Below are 18,397 nucleotides of genomic sequence, written 5' to 3' on the forward strand. Positions count from 1 at the left end.
AGTAACTCTAGCCCTGGCAGGGGGGTGGGGGTATGGGGCCAAGGGGAAAGGCCAAGGGCCAGTCATCTCAGCAGCTCGGAGACTTGTCACGTCTGAAAGTGCAAATGGCAATGGACTTGAACCATTTTGAGGTTGTGATCTTTTTTTTTAAAAGCTCAATGAATGGAAGTCAATTCCTTCAAATGAAAAGTAGCTGGCATTCTGGCTGGAGGCTTGCTGGCGTTGGGCTATTTCTCCCCTCCCTCCCTGCCTCCTCTCCCACCCACACCCCACCCCACAAAGAAAGGTACAAAAGGTTGCAGTTCTGCAGCATTACCGTTACAGGGAAGGCACTGTTACCCACCAGCAGGCGGAAGGAAGACAGGGTCGTGTCACTTCAGAGCTAAGTGCCATAGTGCCTTAAGTGTTACTAGGGGCTGGATGTCTGTCAGGGAAGAGGCATATGGGGTAGAAAATATGGAGAGGAATAATGGGGGGGGGGTGGCAGCTGGGGAGGAGCAACCCAAACCATTAGCATTAAAAATCTTCCTACAAACTGGATTCTGAACCCATGAAAACATCTAGTATCCTAAAATATTGATCTGAGTCTGTTTTCATTTTTCTTCTTAAACAAATCTAGACCTTTTCTGATTAAGGCTCCTAAAAATTCCTTCCCTCCTCCCACCCACTTTCTCAAGCCCCTCACTTTCTCATCTAGAATTACCAAACCCAAACATAGCAGATTTGACCACAGGACTGCAGAGCTGACCCGAGTAAGCTGTCAAGCACGAGTCTTTAGCACTGTGAGTCACGTGAGACAACTATGTGTATGGTGGGCGCCAGGGCTGCCCCTTTTGGTCCAGTGGGGTCAGATGTGACAAGATGGGGAGGGGGTGGAGGACATGAGGTTGCTATCAGAGATTTCTGGCTGGTAGTCTGTCTTGCTGGTCCTCTTCCCACCCTTACATCCCCTCTGTAGATAGAAACAAGGCCTCCTAGACTCCTCCCGACCCCACCTCCCTCTTCCTTGCTTCCTCTGGATTTGGGTGGTACAGCTCCCAGGGCTTGGAAAGCTTTCTTCTATCCAGTGAGGTAACAGCGTTCTGCCTTCAAGCGAAGTACATGGTGCGTAGAGTGTCCTGGTGAACCTGCACGGCCTTGGCCAGGGCCTGGGGGTCTCGCCCATTGCTCTGCCCCGATATGTGGCTTCCCTCTCCACTGAAAAAGAAAAAAGAAAAATATGAAAAGTCCTTCCTGGCAAACTGAACTGCTGCTAATTCCCTCACTCATCCCTACAGTGCCAATTCACACACCAAATTAAGAGAAAACACCAAACCAGGTTTAGGTAGGGTAACATCCACTTCCTTCTATCAACTAAAGTTGAAAGGATTGGTAGGAGAGGCTGAAGCAAAAAGAAAACAGTCTTTACCTGTCATGCTCCTTGTCCACCAGGTGGTATCGTGCCCGGAAAGCCACCAAGCGGGCATAGTAGGCAGGTGCTGGGATAGAGACAGAACGTGTGCATCGTACATAAGTGTGGCACAGCTGGTATGTCAAGATCTGGAGTTCATCTGCTGTGAAACGGTTGTCATCCCAAAGCACATAGTAATGGGATGGGCGGCTGGTACCCTAGGAAGAAAAGGAGGTTAGTGGTCCCTGATTGGGCAGAGGGGATGGCTGCTGAAAAAAGAGCAAAACTAATCAAGAATATGGCTAGGCTGGATGACCATACTGTATCCCCCCATGAAGACACAAGAATATGGCTAGGCTGGATGACCATACTGTACCCCCTCCATGAAGACACAAGACACAAAATCACAAATATTATAAAGAAACCTGCAAGTGTGCTTGGGGCTTACTAACAGTAGTTCTGCTTTTAATATACTCAGCCATAAGAGACATAGTCTAGATGCAGGAGGAATAACCAGCTAAGACTTGACCCAATGAAAACCCCAGGACATGGTCCAGCTACCTGGATGCCTGCATGGCTGCACAGATAGAAGTCAAACTCAAACGGGTGGGTGATGTTGGTGTCCACAGTGGTCCCAGCGGGGATGTTACCACTCTTCCCAATCTGTAGAGACAAACACAACCAAGATCCCAAGACCTGACTAGGGCCTTAGCTGGATTCTACTCTCAATCTCCCAGATTTCCAAGAACAAAGAAGTTTCTATTCTCACGGGGAACTAGGTCTTGAAATACTAGGCTTCTAAGTCAAGTGTTTGAATCCTGGTTTTGCTCTTTACTAGCTTTGTGATCTTAGCAAGTCATTTAACCTTTCTGAGGTTAAACGGAGATATTAATAGTACCTACCTCACAGAGTTGCTGTGAGGAAGATTCCTTGAACAGTGTCTGGCACATAGGAGAAGTTCAATAAATGGTAGTTCCCTTTCCCTTCTCTGGGAGCTGGTCTATATATAGGGTCTAGGCCAGGGAGCTAGGAGGAGGAGAGGAAGTATAAGGGAAGGAGGGGAGCAGGAGGGACTAAGGGAAGGAATGTGGTGGAGGATGGCCCAAAAAGCCATGGGGAAAACAGAGCCAGGGAGGACACACAGGAAAAACAACTAAATTCCCAGACATTTTCTCTCTCAAGGTAAAGGAGACAGGATGAGAGTACTGGCGACCTCAGCACGTCCTCACTCACTCGCTCATTCTTGTCAGCACAAAAAAGGCGGGTGTGATGGCGTTTCTGCACCACAATATAAGTGATCCCAGGCTGGTAGTCTTTTTCCAGTTTGATGCAGGCATCTCGAATGGCAAGCAGCTCATAGTGAAGAATCTAGGCACAAGGTAGAGAGTGAGAAGACCCAAGGCCTTTTTTAGTTCATCACCGAACTAAAAACATTACAATTTGTATATGGCTTTATGCACATAAGCTTTCTAAGCTGATGCTCAAAAATTAGAAAGGAGAGAAAGGAGAGGTCCTGGTGCCCATATTCATTTGATATATTCCTAGAAAACCTCGGAGTCTTGGCATCAGAAGACAGTACCCATCTGGTCTCCGTGCAAAAAGAGATCTTACAGAAGTACATTAAGACACGGAACTAGAAAGGTGTGGTGGTGCACACCTTTAGTCCCAGTGCTCAGGAGAAAAGTCACAGAGAAGACCCTACAGATTACAATGTTCAAACTTAAGACTCTGGGCAGTGGTGGTGTATACCTTTAATCCCAGCACTTAGGACGCAGAGGCAGGGGGATCTCTGTGAGTTTGAGGTCAGCCTGGTCTACAGAGTGAGTTCTAGCATAGCCAGAGCCGATATATACAGAAACTCTGTCTCAAAAAGCCAATAAGTAAGTAGCTAAATAAGTAAATAAATTATCCAAACTTAAAATCAAGATTTCTAAGAGTAGACAGGGTTAAAAACACCAGAGAAAAGTAGATGTCCAGTTCCTGCAATGCATATAGAGGGGGATGAATATAATTTAAAAAATAAACAAACTGTATCAGGATTATAAGAAACTAGACATGCTACAATAGGCAATGGATACAGAAAGTCAAAACAGGTAGGGACCAGAATATAACTAAAGCAAAGCACATGCCTTGTATGCACACAGCTTTGGGTTCAATCTCAAGGAACATAACAGAAAAATAATTTCATAAACTGAGCATAATGGTGCAAACTAGAACCGTAGCACTGAGCGGGTAGAAGAAGGAGAATCACAAGTGTGTAGCCAACCTGGGCTACAAGAAAAAAGAACTATTTGTATGGTATAAATGATGAACGTTGCAATTAGCTAAAACTAGACTTCAACAAGTTTTAACACCCCAAGTCTCATTTTTACCACATCTATTGATTTTACTAGTAGGAATTACCTCAGGCCACTATGGTAACTGATAATTAAGTGAAAAAAACGAAGGCACGGAAGTCTCAGTGGAGCTTAATAGCTGCTGACAGCTTAGAGAAAACAGCTGAATTTTAACATGCTCTGTGAAATGAGGCTCCAGGGGGTATTCAAGCGGTGCTAACACCGGCCTGGCTGCCAACGGTGGCTCACATCTTTAATCACAGCACTTAGGAGGAAGAGACAGGGAATTTCTGTCAGGTGAGGCTAGCCTGATCTACATAGTGAGTTCCAGGCCCAGCAGTGCTACATAGTGAGACCCTGCTTCAAAAGAAAGAAAAAGAGCCACTGGTCTAAATGGTTCAACACTAACCACCAAAGGGCACTGAGACGCACGTGTGGAAACAGTGGTCTATGAACACTAGTCTGCTCCTCAGTTGTGATCCACGGCCTCTCCCAGCACCACCAGCTCTGAAAAAGTAGCCCTCTGACTGCAACAAGAACTAGGAACCATACCTGGGGGAGCTGGCCCTCAGGGACCCCATCTCGGTAGAAGATGATTCGGGTGGGCTTGAAACGGGTGGACTTGTAGAACTGGATAAGCAGCTCCCGCACCATATAGGACAAGTCTTCAATGATCTCCTGCCGTGGGCGCTGCACACGCACAGTAGCACAGTATCGGCTGGGGTGTGCATCCATGCTGCCTACCACCTGACAACAAAGAAAGCACCAGCCTCTGGGATACCGCCTTCCCTTGCTGTGACACAACGGGCCTGGGGAAGGACTGCTGAGAAAGAATGCTGTATAACTGGGCGAGTCCACTTGGGATGTTCTCAGACCAGGAGTCTTGGCAGCAGAGGACAGTAGCTACCTGGTCTCCATGCAGAAACACTGAACAGGGTTTAGGGTCCAATAAACACTGGTTTCAATCTGTGCTGCCACAAAAGCAGAATTCACTTAATATGTGACAAGAATGTTTGCTTTTAGTGCCCTTGCAGTACCTGGAAAACACCTATGCTCATCAGAATGACGTGAGCCCTAAAGACAAGGTCATTCAACTGATCCACATTCATGCAGCTGCATTTTATATTGTTTTTCTTTCTTCATTGTTTCTGTCAAATTAAGTGCCCTAGGGATGAGACTTCTAGTTCAGGATAAAATGCTTTCCTAGCAGACCAAGGCTCTGGGTCTGATACCCACCACAAAAGGTGAAGGGAAAAAAATTAAGTGCTCTAGAAACTGTAGAGAGTAGAGAGACAGCTAACCCAGTTGATGGACCAATGGTCAAAGTAAAGTAAAAAGAAAGGTCAATCCTACAATTAAGTAATCCCTTAAAAGAGATTTCAGAGAAAAGATACATAGTCACTTCCTCATCCTCCCTAAAACTGAAGTGAGAAAGAAAAACACAAATGTAGAGAAAGCTATTGAGAGACAAAGTTTCTGGCTACAGGCTGTGGTCTCAGTGCCCCACATCCCAGATCCTACTCCGGCTCTTCCCTCTAAATGGTGCCATTCAGGGTTAGGTTAGGGGGTAACAGGGATGGCGCAACTGGCTGGACAGGGAACTCAAGAGCATGCTTAAGGACTCAGAGTTAAAGAATCACTCACCGCTGTGATGGAAGGCTTCTTCCCGTCCCCAGCTGGGGGGTGTGTAACGTCTGCTCCCAGGAAAATCACTGGTTGTTGAAAAACAGCAGAGCTGAGCAAGGAGAGAAAACAAAATGGTGAGGAATTGCGTCTTTTCTGGCTGGTACCATCCAGTCCCCATTCTAGTTTTCTTCCTCTTCTGCTTCAGCCACTCTGTTTGGAGGCGGTTCTTGTCTTTTCATCAATCCCCAGCAGGTTACCTTGACAAAAGCAAGCGAATGGGAGTTCATACCGCTGGTGTGGGACTAGGATGTTGTTAATGCCACCAAGTTTGACATTGATCTTGAGGCAGAGGTTGGACAGGGTCTGAGGTGAGGTCTTGACTACATTCTTCACCTGCACACACTGTGTTGCCATTCCCAAGAGTGTATCTCCAACACGCTTCACTTCAGCTACGGGCAGAGAGAAAACTGATGAATGCATGGCAAATTTACTGAAAGTCTACTAGATGTTACACAGTAAATGAAGTTCTAGGGAATACCATGACCAGAAACAAGGATTCCTGGTCCTTATTCTTACAGTGCTTAATATCTAATCCTAATCTTTAAAACCACAAAGAAATGTAACAGTGGTAAACTGAGCTATAAGAATGTATAAGAGGGGTAATAAGGAGCATGTAATAACTGAACTGAGATATGGGAAAGAGGTGTTTCAAAGAGGACAATCCCAGCAGAGGGGAAACATGCAAAAATGTACCCTGAGCCAGACGTGATGGCTGAACCCATAACCCCAGCAACGGAAGCAGGAAGACATGACTCCCACGGCAGTAAAGAAGAGCAAACAACAGTCTACCTGAAGACAGTATTTTCGAGTAATTCAGAGTAGTGTTTGAGGTGAGGACAATGGTCCCCCCTGGAGGGAGGGGGCTGTAGTGAGGGACCCCAGTGGTAGCAACATTCTAGGCATATTTGTTACACTGTGGTGATACTTTGTGAAAAGTCATTAGAAAATGAAGTATAATTTAAACTAGGTTTTGAAAGGAGGAGAAAATTTTAAGGGTAAGATACGCATTCCAAGTGAAAGGAAAATGCCGTGAGAAAAACACAACCAGAGAGGAAAGCACCAACCCAGAATGAGCATCTAAAGCGCCTGCTCTTGCCAAGGTCTCTGCTAGACGCTGCCTTTTACATAACCAACTCAGGAAGCTCAGAGGAGCTGGGCAACTCGCCTAAATTGGTTGACTGGTATAAGGAGGACTAAGGCTGGGTTCTCAGTGACTTTGTAGTAGGTTTGTTACATGAACAATGAAGGAGAAAGCTGAAAGCCCTGTATGCAGCACTGAAGGAAAACCAGTGAAGTTTTTTTTTTTTTTCTTCGAGACAGGGTTTCTCTGTAGCTTTTGGAGCCTGTCCTGGAACTAGCTCTTGTAGACCAAGTTGGTCTCGAACTCACAGATATCTGCCTGCCTCTGCGTCCCGAGTGCTGGGATTAAAGGCATGTACCACACCACTGCCCAACTAGTTTTGGGGTTTTGTGGTTGCTTTAAAAAAAATCTGATCTGGGGCGCTGGAGAGATGGCTCAACAGTTAAGAGCACTGGCTGCTCTTCCAGAGAACCTGAGTTCAATTCCCAGCAACTACATGGTGGCTCACAACCATCTGTAATGAGATCTGGTAACCTCTTCTGACCTACAGGCATACAGAACTCTGTATACATAATAAATAAATGTTTAAAAAAAAAAGTCTGACCTGTTAATCTATTCATGAAAGGTATGAGGGACTAGTGACTAGTGGGGATTCAGTAGGGGTGTATGGGGGAAGACTTTTCACAAAGCCTGACGACTCAAGCCCAAACCTTGGAACCCGTTTCATAGAAGAGAACCAACTCCTCAAGTTATCTTCCAACCTCCACGCACATACTATGGCGGAGATGTACACACACACACACACACACACACACACACACACACACACACTAGAAGGGATGACCAATAAACCTGTAGAAGGAGAGAGGACAAACAAATGGGAACTGAAGAGAATTCCAGGGCTGGTTTTAAGATGGTAACAGTATTAAGCGGGGCAGTGGTGGGACGAGGCAGAGGGACGCAGGCTAAAGAGTAAGTGCTGGTGAGGAAATGCGCCTAGAATGTAAACCAAGGAGAAAGCCCCAGACACGCTGCAGAACTGCTGCAGTGGCTTCAGGACAGCTCCTCTGAAGATGTTTAAAGGCTGAGAAGTAGGATGTCCCAAAGGCACCAAAACTGAATGGAAAAAGCAGAGAAGTGAAGTAACAGAGCAAGAGAGTTACAGTCATCTGGTAAATAATAAAGGGGAAACAGGGAGAAATGTTAGCCTAAGCCACTGGGCAGAACAGCAGCAGAAACACTACATATACAGCTTGAGCTCCTAATGTCCTAATAGCCCACTCCTAAGTGACCGCTATCTGGCCTGACCCATCTCTGTACCCTCGGCCTGGCAGAAAGACCCTGTCGCAGAGGAGCCTCGGAAAACACAGACTCAAGGGCTCAGACAGAATATTTCTCCAATTAAAAAAAACAACAAACAAAAAACTGACATTAATGAAGATCTCTGGCTAAAGCCAAAATTCTCCACTGTCTCTCTAGAAGCCCCAGAAGGCCACTGTGAAACGAATCCTATCATTATGATGACGGCCCCAGGAGAACTGTACCATACACTGGCGTCTTCCCGGGCAGGATGACGATAATGAGCTGCAGTCCTGAGTAGGTGTTCTTGAGATGCCGGAACATGGGCTCCACGCTGTCTGCTCCCTGCGCGTATTTGCAGAAGCAAGGCTGACCCTGGATGGGCATCCCCGCATCCTTGGAAATCTTTCGCAGCTGGTCCGTGAAGTTCCTGTAGCGCAAACACGATCATGGCAGGATGTGATAAACCCCACTGGATCTGATGGACCAAAGGCCTCCATCCTGGGTCTTCAGCACTGTGAGATTCTAACATGAATGACCCAACCATAGTTGATGTAAAAATTACATTTAAAGTAGAGGAAAGCAAGACAGAGCTTGTTCAACTAAAGAGAGCACTAAAGGAGCTGAAGAAAGCAGACAGGGACTTGTGGGAATTCTCAGGGCTCTGTCTTCCTTCTCACCTTGTCTGAGTGAGAGCTGTGGATAGCTGTACTTATCACATGTCCACAGGGGAAAACAAGCAAACAGATGCCTAAGTGTAAGGCTTCTCTGCCACAAGTAAACAGGGTCAACCAGTGATGGACGCGCAAAAGGTGCTCAAGGAAACGATGAGCTCCTCCCACCCCCTACTCACTCCCTAAGGCAAAGAGCCAAATATTAATCCTGAAAAAGGCAACAGAGTTGGTAAAGAGGGTGGATGTAGCTACATAAATATAAAAAAAATGAGTGTCAAGTATTTTAATTTTTAAAAATCGTATTATTTAAAGAAAAAGCAATTGGCTGTGAAGTGCTTGTCTGGTAGGTACAAGGCCTTGGATTCACACACACACACACACACACACACACACACACACACACACACACACACACACACACCACTGAGTAAAAAACTTAATAAAAGCAGGAATCGACAAAGAGAACAGAGATATGCATGGATCCTGCGGGAAGGGGAAACAAATTAGATCTCCTGAGAAAATTGGGTGGAGGGGGAGCAAGGGTGGATGGAGAGGGGGAGGGGAGGGAGGAGGAGAACATGAGAGAAAGGGGATGCTCAAAAAGAGGGAAGGACAAAGAGGCAAAAGAAGGAAAGAGATATCTTGATTGAAGGACCCATTAATAGGCTAGCGAGAAACATGGTACTTGGGGAAATTCCAGGAATTTCCAAGAATGACCCCAGCTAAGACTCTAAGCAACAGTGGAGAGGGTGCCTAAACTGGCCTTCCCCATAATCAGATTGATGACTACCTTGACTGTCATTACAGAACCTTCACCCAACAACTGAGAAGCAGATACAGAGATCCACAGGAAAGGGCTGGGCTAAACTTCAGTTCAAGAGAGAGAGAAGCAATAATATGAGCAAAAGGGTCAAGACCATGACGGGGACACCCACAGAAACAGCTGACCTGAGCTAGTGGGAGCTCACTGACTCCAGACTAATGGGGGGAGGGTCTGAGAGAGACGGGACAGGACTAGATGGGGACCTGCATAGGACCAAACTAGGCCCACTGAATGTGAGGGACAGTTGTGAGGCTTGCGCAGATTGTGGGGCCACTGGCAGTGAGACTAGGATTTATCCCAAGTGCTTAAAACGGCATCTTGGAGAACATTCTCTTTGGAGGGATACCTTCCTCAGCCTAGATATAGGGGGAGGGTCTTGGACCTACCTCAAGCCTAGATATTGGACCTATCTTGAAGTAATGTGTCAGACTTTGTTGGCTCCCCATGGGAAGCCTTACCCTTTCTGAGGAGTGGATAGGAGGGTGGGGTCAGGAAAAGGATGAGGTAGGAGGAGGGGAAGGAGTGGGAATGGGGATAGCTATACAAAATGAGAAAAGACTGTATTAAAAAATTCTTACATAAGACAACAACAACAACAAAAAAAACCAAAGAGGACAGAAATGAATGTTTCAAAAACATATACCACATTCATATCAATGACAGTTCAGGATGTATTTTTTCACATATTTAATAAAAATATGTAAGGTAGAAACAGCATATTTTGTGTAAATATAAATCATATATACATTCATAAAAAATCCTGGGTAATAAGATTATAATTCACACCAGCAGCCATATGATTAGAGAAGCATGAAACTGCAATGCAGGACATCAGAGAATGTCAAGTTTACATTTTTTAAAAAGAATGATGTAAACATGAAGAAACTGTGAATGCTGACTATGTGGGTGTGGACTATATTATTTCTACATTATTATTGTGCTGGCTAACTTTTCATAAACAACAAAAAGCTGGAGCCACCCGAGAGGAGGGAGCCTGAGAAAACGGTGACTGCTGGGGAAGGGCCCAGCCGAAGGGGGTGGTCCAGGCCCTGGGCAGGTGGCCCTCTGGTGCATAAGAGGACAGGCTGAGCAAGTCAGTAAGCAGCACTCCTCCACGGCTTCTACTTCAGTTCCTGCCCCGAGTTCCCGCAGCGACGGGCTGTGATGTGGAACTGGAAGCAAAATAAACCCTCTCCTCCCAAAGTTGTTTATGGTCATGGTGTTTATCACAGAAACAAAACCCCTAATTTTGGCTTTTTTTCCCCCCACGACAAGGTTTCTCTATACAACAGTCCTTGCTATCCTGAAACTCACTCTCTAGACCAGGCTGGCCTTGAACTCAGAGATTAGCTGGCTTCTGCCTCTTGAGTGCTAGTGTTAAATGCGTGCACCATCACTGTGAGATAGGGTTTCACTACACAGGCCTGACTGGCCTGGAATTCACAATACATAGCAACAGGCAGCCTCAAACATGAGGCAATTTCCTGTCTGTGTGTTCTGAGTGCTGGGATTATACACATTGAGGTATCATGTCTGGAGCTGCATTGTTCAAAAAAAAAAAAAACTTTTAAACAAACAAATAGAAACTAATAAATAATAACATTAAAAAAAAAACCCTACAGCGCCGGGCGGTGGTGGCGCACGCCTTTAATCCCAGCACCCAGGAGACAGAGGCAGGCGGATCTCTGGGAGTTCGAGGCCAGCCTGGTCTACAAGAGCTAGTTCCAGGACAGGAACCAAAAGCTACAGAGAAACCCTGTCTCAAAAAACAAAAACAAAAACAAACAAACAAACAAAAAAACCCCTACAATCTGCAGGTCTCAAGGCATACATACACTCATAATCCTGACATTTGAGAGACTGAGTCAGAAGGACTACCATGAATTCGAGGCCAGCCTGAGAGATTCAGAGTGATACTGTGTCCCGAGAATACTTACTGTCTCAACATCCCCACTCAAAAACTGGAATGAATAAAAGAATGAAAATGCACTATAAGCTAACCACTGCCTCCTGTAAATAAGCAATAAGGCTTTAACGGTCTGCTAACAGTATTTCTTCCATTACTCTGCTTCACATACAACTATAGGATAGCTACCAAAACATTAATCAAAATTTTTTTTAAACCAGATTTCATTAATACTGGGTCTTTACTTCAAGAGTGGGTATTCCCTTTCTTCCCGCCAATACCAGACTATGACTGGGATACTATGTCTAATGCTAGGAACCAAAAAGTACTGAAATATCTAGACTACGGAAGGCCTTACCCTCAGTGATGCAGTTACAGCAATAAAGCCAGACAAAGGACGGACTCGTTTCCCCAGCTCCGCGGCGGCCTCCGTCTCCCCACTTGGTGGAAAGGATTCTTTTCTGTGCTCTGAATCCTATGTCCTCCTCTATACTTAGGAGCCTTGGCTTCCTTTACTTCCCAGCTTTTCTATTCCCAGTTTCTACTTTCTATGCATATTTTCCCTAGAGTCTCCTCTACATGCCACAGTTTTCATGGCTGAACACGCAGGAATCTTTATCTTTGGCCCAGAAGTATGCATTAAATCAGGTACCACGGATCCAGACACACAAGTCACTTTCCTATGCCCTACGTGTAGGGGTCACCGAGAAGAGAGAGCCTGATGCACTGAACTCCTCCAAACCTGAGGTCTTAGGCTTATCAGTCCCTGGCAAACCAAAAAAGCCACAACCAGCAAACAAAACTTAGACCAGGGCAGGACAAGGAGTAGGAAAAGGATAGCGGTACCAATGGGCTTATTATGACATAAGGGCAAAGAGCTGGGGGCCCTTCTAGTGCTGCCGCGATGCTAGATCTAATGCAGGACCGCCTGGCCTAAATCTAACGAATCCAGGAGAGGACACTAAAGAGCAAATAAGGAAATAAAAAAATTCCAGTGAAATTACAATTATGATGGTGGGGGCTATGTGTCTGTGTGTGGGAAGGGGAAGGGAGGCCAAGGGCCTGGAAGGCCTGGGTCCAGCAGGAGCTGATAGAAGTAATTCTATCAAGGACAGAAAGAGCACAAATCTCCATTACCTTTGTCAAAGTCAAAATGGTCAGCTCCACTGACTTCCTCATTACCAGAATACAATGACCCGATTCCCATGTATAGAGCTACCACTTAAACTAAACCATACCTTTACGTATGTGCACTTTTTGGTGTTTTAAGCTAACTCAATAAAACTTTAAAAAAAACTAAAGCCTATAGGAAAAGTGTCAAGTGAGTTTTCTGTTTGCTCATTCAGGCTGTTACTTCTCTAACATCTACTCTAACAGGCTGATAACTTCTCTTAAGCTATTTGACAATTATCTTTTCCTTCCTGGCTGCCATCTACTCCCAGCCTCTCAGCTCATGTACACCTACTTCAGGTCACTTGGATCTGACTCAACTATGTACTGATGAGCACAGCTCAGAGGACCAGCTGCTGCTCCTTGATAGAAAAAAAAAAGTTTCTAATTAGAAATATAAGTTTTGAAGCTCATATCTGATTTGATCCTAACTCTGAACCTTTCCTGATGTGCGCACTTTGGACAAGTTATCTAACCTCTTTCAGCCTCAGTGTCTTAAAATATTACCACATTTGGTTTGAGTAAGAATAGCCCCCATGGGCTCAGATATTTGAAAGCCTGGGCCCAGATGGTAACCCTGTTTTCAGGAGGGGTGGCCTGGTTAGAGGATGTGTCCCTGAAAGGTGGGCTTTGAGGTTTCAAAAGCACACACCATCCCAGTTTGCTCCCTCTCAGATGTAAAGGCTCAGCCAAGGCTCCAGCATCACATTTGCCTACTGCCACATCCCAGCCATGATGGTCATGGCCTCCTCCTCTGGTACCGTGAGCCCAATAAAGTCTTTATTTTATACATTGCCTTGGCTGTGGTGTTTCATTATAGCAACAGAAAAGCAACTAAGACACCACCTACTCACGCTTAAGATGAAAGAACATAAATTAGTCACGTAAGTGTATAATGTTAGCATAAACATTATAGTTACTACCACTACTATTTATTACCAATTATGATAATTAGAACAATAAAATGACTCAGGCCTCCCTTAGGTGATTCATACCCTAAAGTTCATCTCTGACATAGATATGGCTCCTGAAGTCTTCTGACCACACACAGACAGAAGAGAATAGGCAGAAATGTGAGTAGGAAAAAAAAAAGCAGAGTTTAAAAAGGCAGGTCAGTCTGGACTCTAGAGGTTGTGGGGTCAACAGGTCTGGGATGCTTCCCACTCACCCACCCCCAAACCCAACTCTCTTCCATCCTTACTTGAGCACCTCTTCTCGACATTGTTTTTGGGGTGCGAAGCAGGCGATGGCCCAGACTTTGATCTCAATCCCATTGTAGAACTGTTTCCCACGCATGTCCCAGACACCTTGGTTGGGTGTAGCAATGGCCCGGTTCTAGGGACAGGCAGAGGGGGCACCCAGGTGAGCCTCAGTAAAGCCATGGGAGGAGGGAACAACAGCCCCTAAGCTATGTAACCCAACTGCCCCCAGATCCCCAGATGTTGTCTGGCCCTGACCCTGCTCACCCGGCCGCCATACTGCAGGATGGGCGCCGGCAGCACTCGCCCCGTCACCTCCGTCATGTCGTCCTTCACTTTGATCCCAAACTCCTGGATGTAGGGATCTAAGTTGTAGCTGGCATTCTTCATCTGCAGGGCAAAAGAAGGGGAATCTCAGGAGACCAGCAGCTTGGCAAGATTGCTCACGTTCTGGGTCTCGAGGAGAGAGCCCTGAAGAGAAGCTGAGGCTGCCAAAACTTAGCCCTAAAGAGGGGGTGGGAGAAACAGGAAATGAAGGGAGTGGAAGTGCAAGTGGGAGCTGAGTCAGAAAGGAGGGAAAAAGAGAAAGAAGTAGCTAAAGGCTCAAGAAGCAAGAGCAACCTTGAAAAGTCACAAACAATAAATACAGACAGGTTTTCCTGAAGGGAGGTCTTGCTGGACCCACCATTAAAACATCTATGCTACCGAGGGCCCCAAAGGCTCAGGGAACAAGCATGCATCGCTCAGGAGTCCCACTGACCAGGCGACTGATCTCCTCCTGTCTGTCTGGGGCCGACCTAGCTGTAGCCTTTATCATGGTTGAGGTCTGGTTGTCAGTCAACTTCTTAATGCACCGCTGCCCAGCCACAATATTACAGACCTGAGGAAATGAGGGGACAAGTAGTTATGGCCTGAGCACAGCCTGTCCTTATACAGTAGCTTAGCATTCAAACATGGGGGAGAGGACTACAGAGTTGTGTATAAAAAAATACACTGTGACCAAGAGTTTGGGATCCAGGTCTGTGATCAATCAGGTCTCATGTAGTAAATGAGAATAATTACAATCCCATAGGGTGTCCAGGAATTAAATAAAACACTTAAAGAGCGGAGCACAGCTCTGGAACATTGCACTCAATAAATTACAGCATACATTATTATTTACCCAAGGACTAAGTACACAGCTCTTTTGAATATTAAAAACCCAATATAATCTAAGCGAATCAGATTCCTATGGCAGCTCTCCTATGGCAGGAAGTATGTTGCTCCAGCTGCAACCAACCAGGAGCAGAGACAGCTAAAAATTCTTGAGCCCCTGAGGTACAGAAAGTACAGGAATCATTATTTCATTTTTCTTTTGTGTGTGCTGGGGAACAAGGGGTATGTGTGTGAGAGCAGGGTATGTGCAGAGACTGAACCCAGGGCCGTATGCATCCTAAGCAAGCACTGTACTGGTTGAGCTGTATCTCCAGCCACAGAAATCACTATTTCTATTAACTGGCAGTGTTCCTTGTTAGTATGAGGAACATGATGCTACTTGGTTCCACTGTTCTGCACACAAGATGGAGATCAAAAACAATGCCTAGGGACTGGAGAGATGGCTCAGCAGTTAAGAATACTGCTGCTCTTCTAGAGGACCTGGGTTCAATTCCCAGCATCCACATGGCAGCCCACAACCATCTGTAACTCCAGTCCCAGGGAATTGACACCCTCACATAGAGTATATACAGACAAAAACACCATGCATATGAAATAAATAAATATTTAAAACAAAAACAAAAAGCAAGGTCTAGTGACAAAAAAGACTTTGACCTCTAATCAGGACACAAGGAGAGGAAAGTTTATAACAGGGTAGAAAGCCAACTGGTCTCAGGAAACTTGTGTTTGAAGAAAAGCTCTGTACTTCTAAATGATGTTACCTTGGGCTCATCTCTTAACTGCTCTGAGACTCAACTTCTTTCATCTCAGCTATGGATAAAAACAAATAAAAATCACTAGCTGTCTCAAGATGTTCTAAAGTCAAGAAGAAAAAGTAACTTGTTCTGTAGGAACAATGTTCTGTATGCACTGGCATTAGTCCTAGCTCCCAGCATTCATACAAAACTATAGGAAGGAAAGCCAGGCCACGGGCACCTGCGTTTAAATTCCACATTTCAAGGTATATACATGAGCACCCAGGATTGTTGGAATTTACTTTCCTAAAGATGCTTTCAAGTAGTGGCACTCCACAGGCGGGTACAGCTTTACAACTAACACAGCCAGAAAACCAAGTAAGGACTAAAACCGGAACTGTGCCTTGCTGGTGGGAACACAAACCAGTGAAGCTGCTGTGGAACATGGTATTGCTACTCAAGTGTCCATCAGCATTAAAAAATATAAACCAAATATGATATTGTGTATTGCACCTTAAATAGGAGAAGAATCCTAACACACCACAACAACATGGATACCCCTGAGGACATCGTGCTAAGTGAAACAAGCCAGTCAAAAAGGATGAATATAGGCTTCTCCTTGCATAAAGAACCTAGAGAAGCAGTCAATTCCTAGAAAGAGAAAGTAGAACAGAGGCTGCCAAGGCTGGCAGGGGGGTTGGGCCCTAGAGGGTGTAGCTCCGATTCCAGATGAGGACAATTTCCTGGAGATGGACAGTGATGAGACACAGACGACAAAGTGAATGTACTTAATGTCAGAGCTCCATGCTCAATGCTTAAAATGGTAACTTTTATGCTGTGCACAGCTGCCTACAATTTGAAAAAGAAAAGATCAGTGCAGGAATGAACTGACTTGAACACGAACAAATGATTCTGCTGGGTCTCAGTGGCCTGAACAGCTGCATAAGGACCACAAAGACCTAGGTTGGTGGCACTGGTTGTTTTTAGTTCCTATATATGGGGCTTCATGTTATTCTCATTTTCTTGCTTAAACCCTCCACGGATTCCCAGTATAATTAAAATAAAACCCCTCCTGACTAGAAACTGAAACCCCCACTCACTGCTCACAGGACTGCAAAATGGAGACAAATCTGGCAGCACTCAGGACGCTAAATAGCTACGTATACATTTACTCTTATGTATGCATTCAAGAGAAATGAAAGCGTGTTCAGAGAAAACAAGTAAATGAATGCTTACAGCAGGATTTTCCTTCTATCAGTCAAAAAGCCCATCAATGATGAAGAAACAAAATGATGTATCCACATGATGGAACAACCCTCATCGCAATGAGGATGAATCTTAGAACAATTATGCCAAGTGAAAGAAACCATTCACAGCTAGGCACAGTGGTGCACACCTGTAATCCCAGCACTTTAGAGGCAGAGGCAGGTGGATTTCTGCAAGTTCGAGGACAACCTGGTTTACAGAGCGAGTCCCCGGACAGCCAGGACCACACAGAAACCCTTTCTCAAAAACTCGAGAAAAGAAAGAAAAAAGAAAGAAAGAAAGAAAGAAAGAAAGAAAGAAAGAGAAGCCATTCACAAAAAGGACATAGACTGTATGATTCTGGTTATGTAATTTGTCTAAAACAGGCAAATCCAGAGATAGAAAATGGCTTAATGGTTACTAGGGGCCATTAGGGAAAGAAGTATGGGGTTTTTCTGAGGGTGATAAAATGCCCTGAAATTAAATAGTCATGATGCCTGCATAATTCTGTGAGTATACTAAGTACCACTGAATTATATATTATCACATTTTTATAATGTCAATTATGTCTTGATAAAGCTATTAAAAATGTTTTAAAATCCTCCTCAACACCTAATATAATCTAACCCTCCACTTTTTTTCCACCATTATCTCCTACTGCTTATTTCCCCCTAATATATGACAGTCCTCTGTCCCTTAGAAAGATCCAGACTGTCTTGCTTTGGAACTTTAGTAGCTGTCCCTCCTGCCAGGAAACCTTGTCCCTGCTATTATTACAAGAACGGTAGCCAGCCGGGCGATGGTGGCGCACGCCTTTAATCCCAGCACTCGGGAGGCAGAGGCAGGCGGATCTCTGTGAGTTCGAGACCAGTCTGGTCTACAGAGCTAGTTCCAGGACAGGCTCCAAAGCCACAGAGAAACCCTGTCTCGAAAAACCAAAAAAAAAAAAAAAAAAAAAAAAAAAGAACGGTAGCCATAATCTGGGTCTCAGATCAAATGTCTCCTAGAAGGGGTCAACCTTGACAACGATAACTAAAATAGTCACTTGACCTCTCACATCTTAGCCTGTTTTATTACTTTTACAGCACTCATTATCGTTTGAGATTACATATGGTGCTTATCGATTTCTTGTCTGTCTTTCTAGAAGAACACAAGTTCCATGAGAGGAAGGAACCTACTTAATCTCTATACTGCTAGTACCTAAAACTATATATAACATATATTATGAGCTTAATAAATACTTGTTAAATAAGCAACAATACAAATCAAGGTATACAACTATATAAATAATTCACCCTGAAAACTACCGTTTCACATAAATAACATTGTTTACAAACTTCCAGCTCGCAGTACATACCAAGTTAGCTGGAACTGTCTCTAAGGACCTCAGTTTAACCTCCAAGAACACACGGCCTCCACCCCCTTTCTGCACATCAGCTGCTAGTAAACAAGCCAGAGATCTGGCTTTGCTTTCTTCTCCCTTTAGTCTCCCTTTCTTGGATTAGGCTTTGGAACCCTAGAAGCTCAAAAAAAAAAAAAAAAAAAAACTTGAGCTTTAAGTTCACAGAAGCTACCCAACCCTACTGCTGGAATAAGTGGGGGTCTGTGTGAGCACATCTCCAACTCTAATGTACAGACGACTCCCCCTTTAGATAGATGGAGATTCTGCCTTTTAAACCAGCTCAGGTGAGGCCTGTCC

General features: G+C 44.9%; 1 protein-coding gene across 2 annotated transcripts in view; it reads right to left on the reverse strand.

Moving 5' to 3' along the window:
* Positions 1-296: 296 nt before the first annotated feature.
* The window catches only part of LOC142834469 (protein argonaute-1), a 28,533-nt gene continuing 10,432 nt past the window's right edge, over positions 297-18,397 (reverse strand). The window contains exons 9-19 of one of the 2 annotated variants that reach the window (XM_075947126.1): positions 14,325-14,444; positions 13,823-13,954; positions 13,567-13,700; positions 8,038-8,222; positions 5,642-5,801; positions 5,371-5,461; positions 4,279-4,473; positions 2,624-2,758; positions 1,952-2,053; positions 1,409-1,608; positions 297-1,197 (exon numbers count right to left, since the gene is read on the reverse strand). In XM_075947126.1, coding sequence (XP_075803241.1) covers positions 1,089-1,197; positions 1,409-1,608; positions 1,952-2,053; positions 2,624-2,758; positions 4,279-4,473; positions 5,371-5,461; positions 5,642-5,801; positions 8,038-8,222; positions 13,567-13,700; positions 13,823-13,954; positions 14,325-14,444 — 1,563 coding nt within the window. In that variant the 3' untranslated portion in view covers positions 297-1,088. The remainder of the gene's footprint in view (positions 1,198-1,408; positions 1,609-1,951; positions 2,054-2,623; positions 2,759-4,278; positions 4,474-5,370; positions 5,462-5,641; positions 5,802-8,037; positions 8,223-13,566; positions 13,701-13,822; positions 13,955-14,324; positions 14,445-18,397) is intronic. The other variant, XM_075947125.1, reaches the window with a different exon arrangement.

Source organism: Microtus pennsylvanicus, chromosome 13, assembly GCF_037038515.1.
Source record: "Microtus pennsylvanicus isolate mMicPen1 chromosome 13, mMicPen1.hap1, whole genome shotgun sequence".
Taxonomy (NCBI): Eukaryota; Metazoa; Chordata; class Mammalia; order Rodentia; family Cricetidae; genus Microtus; species Microtus pennsylvanicus.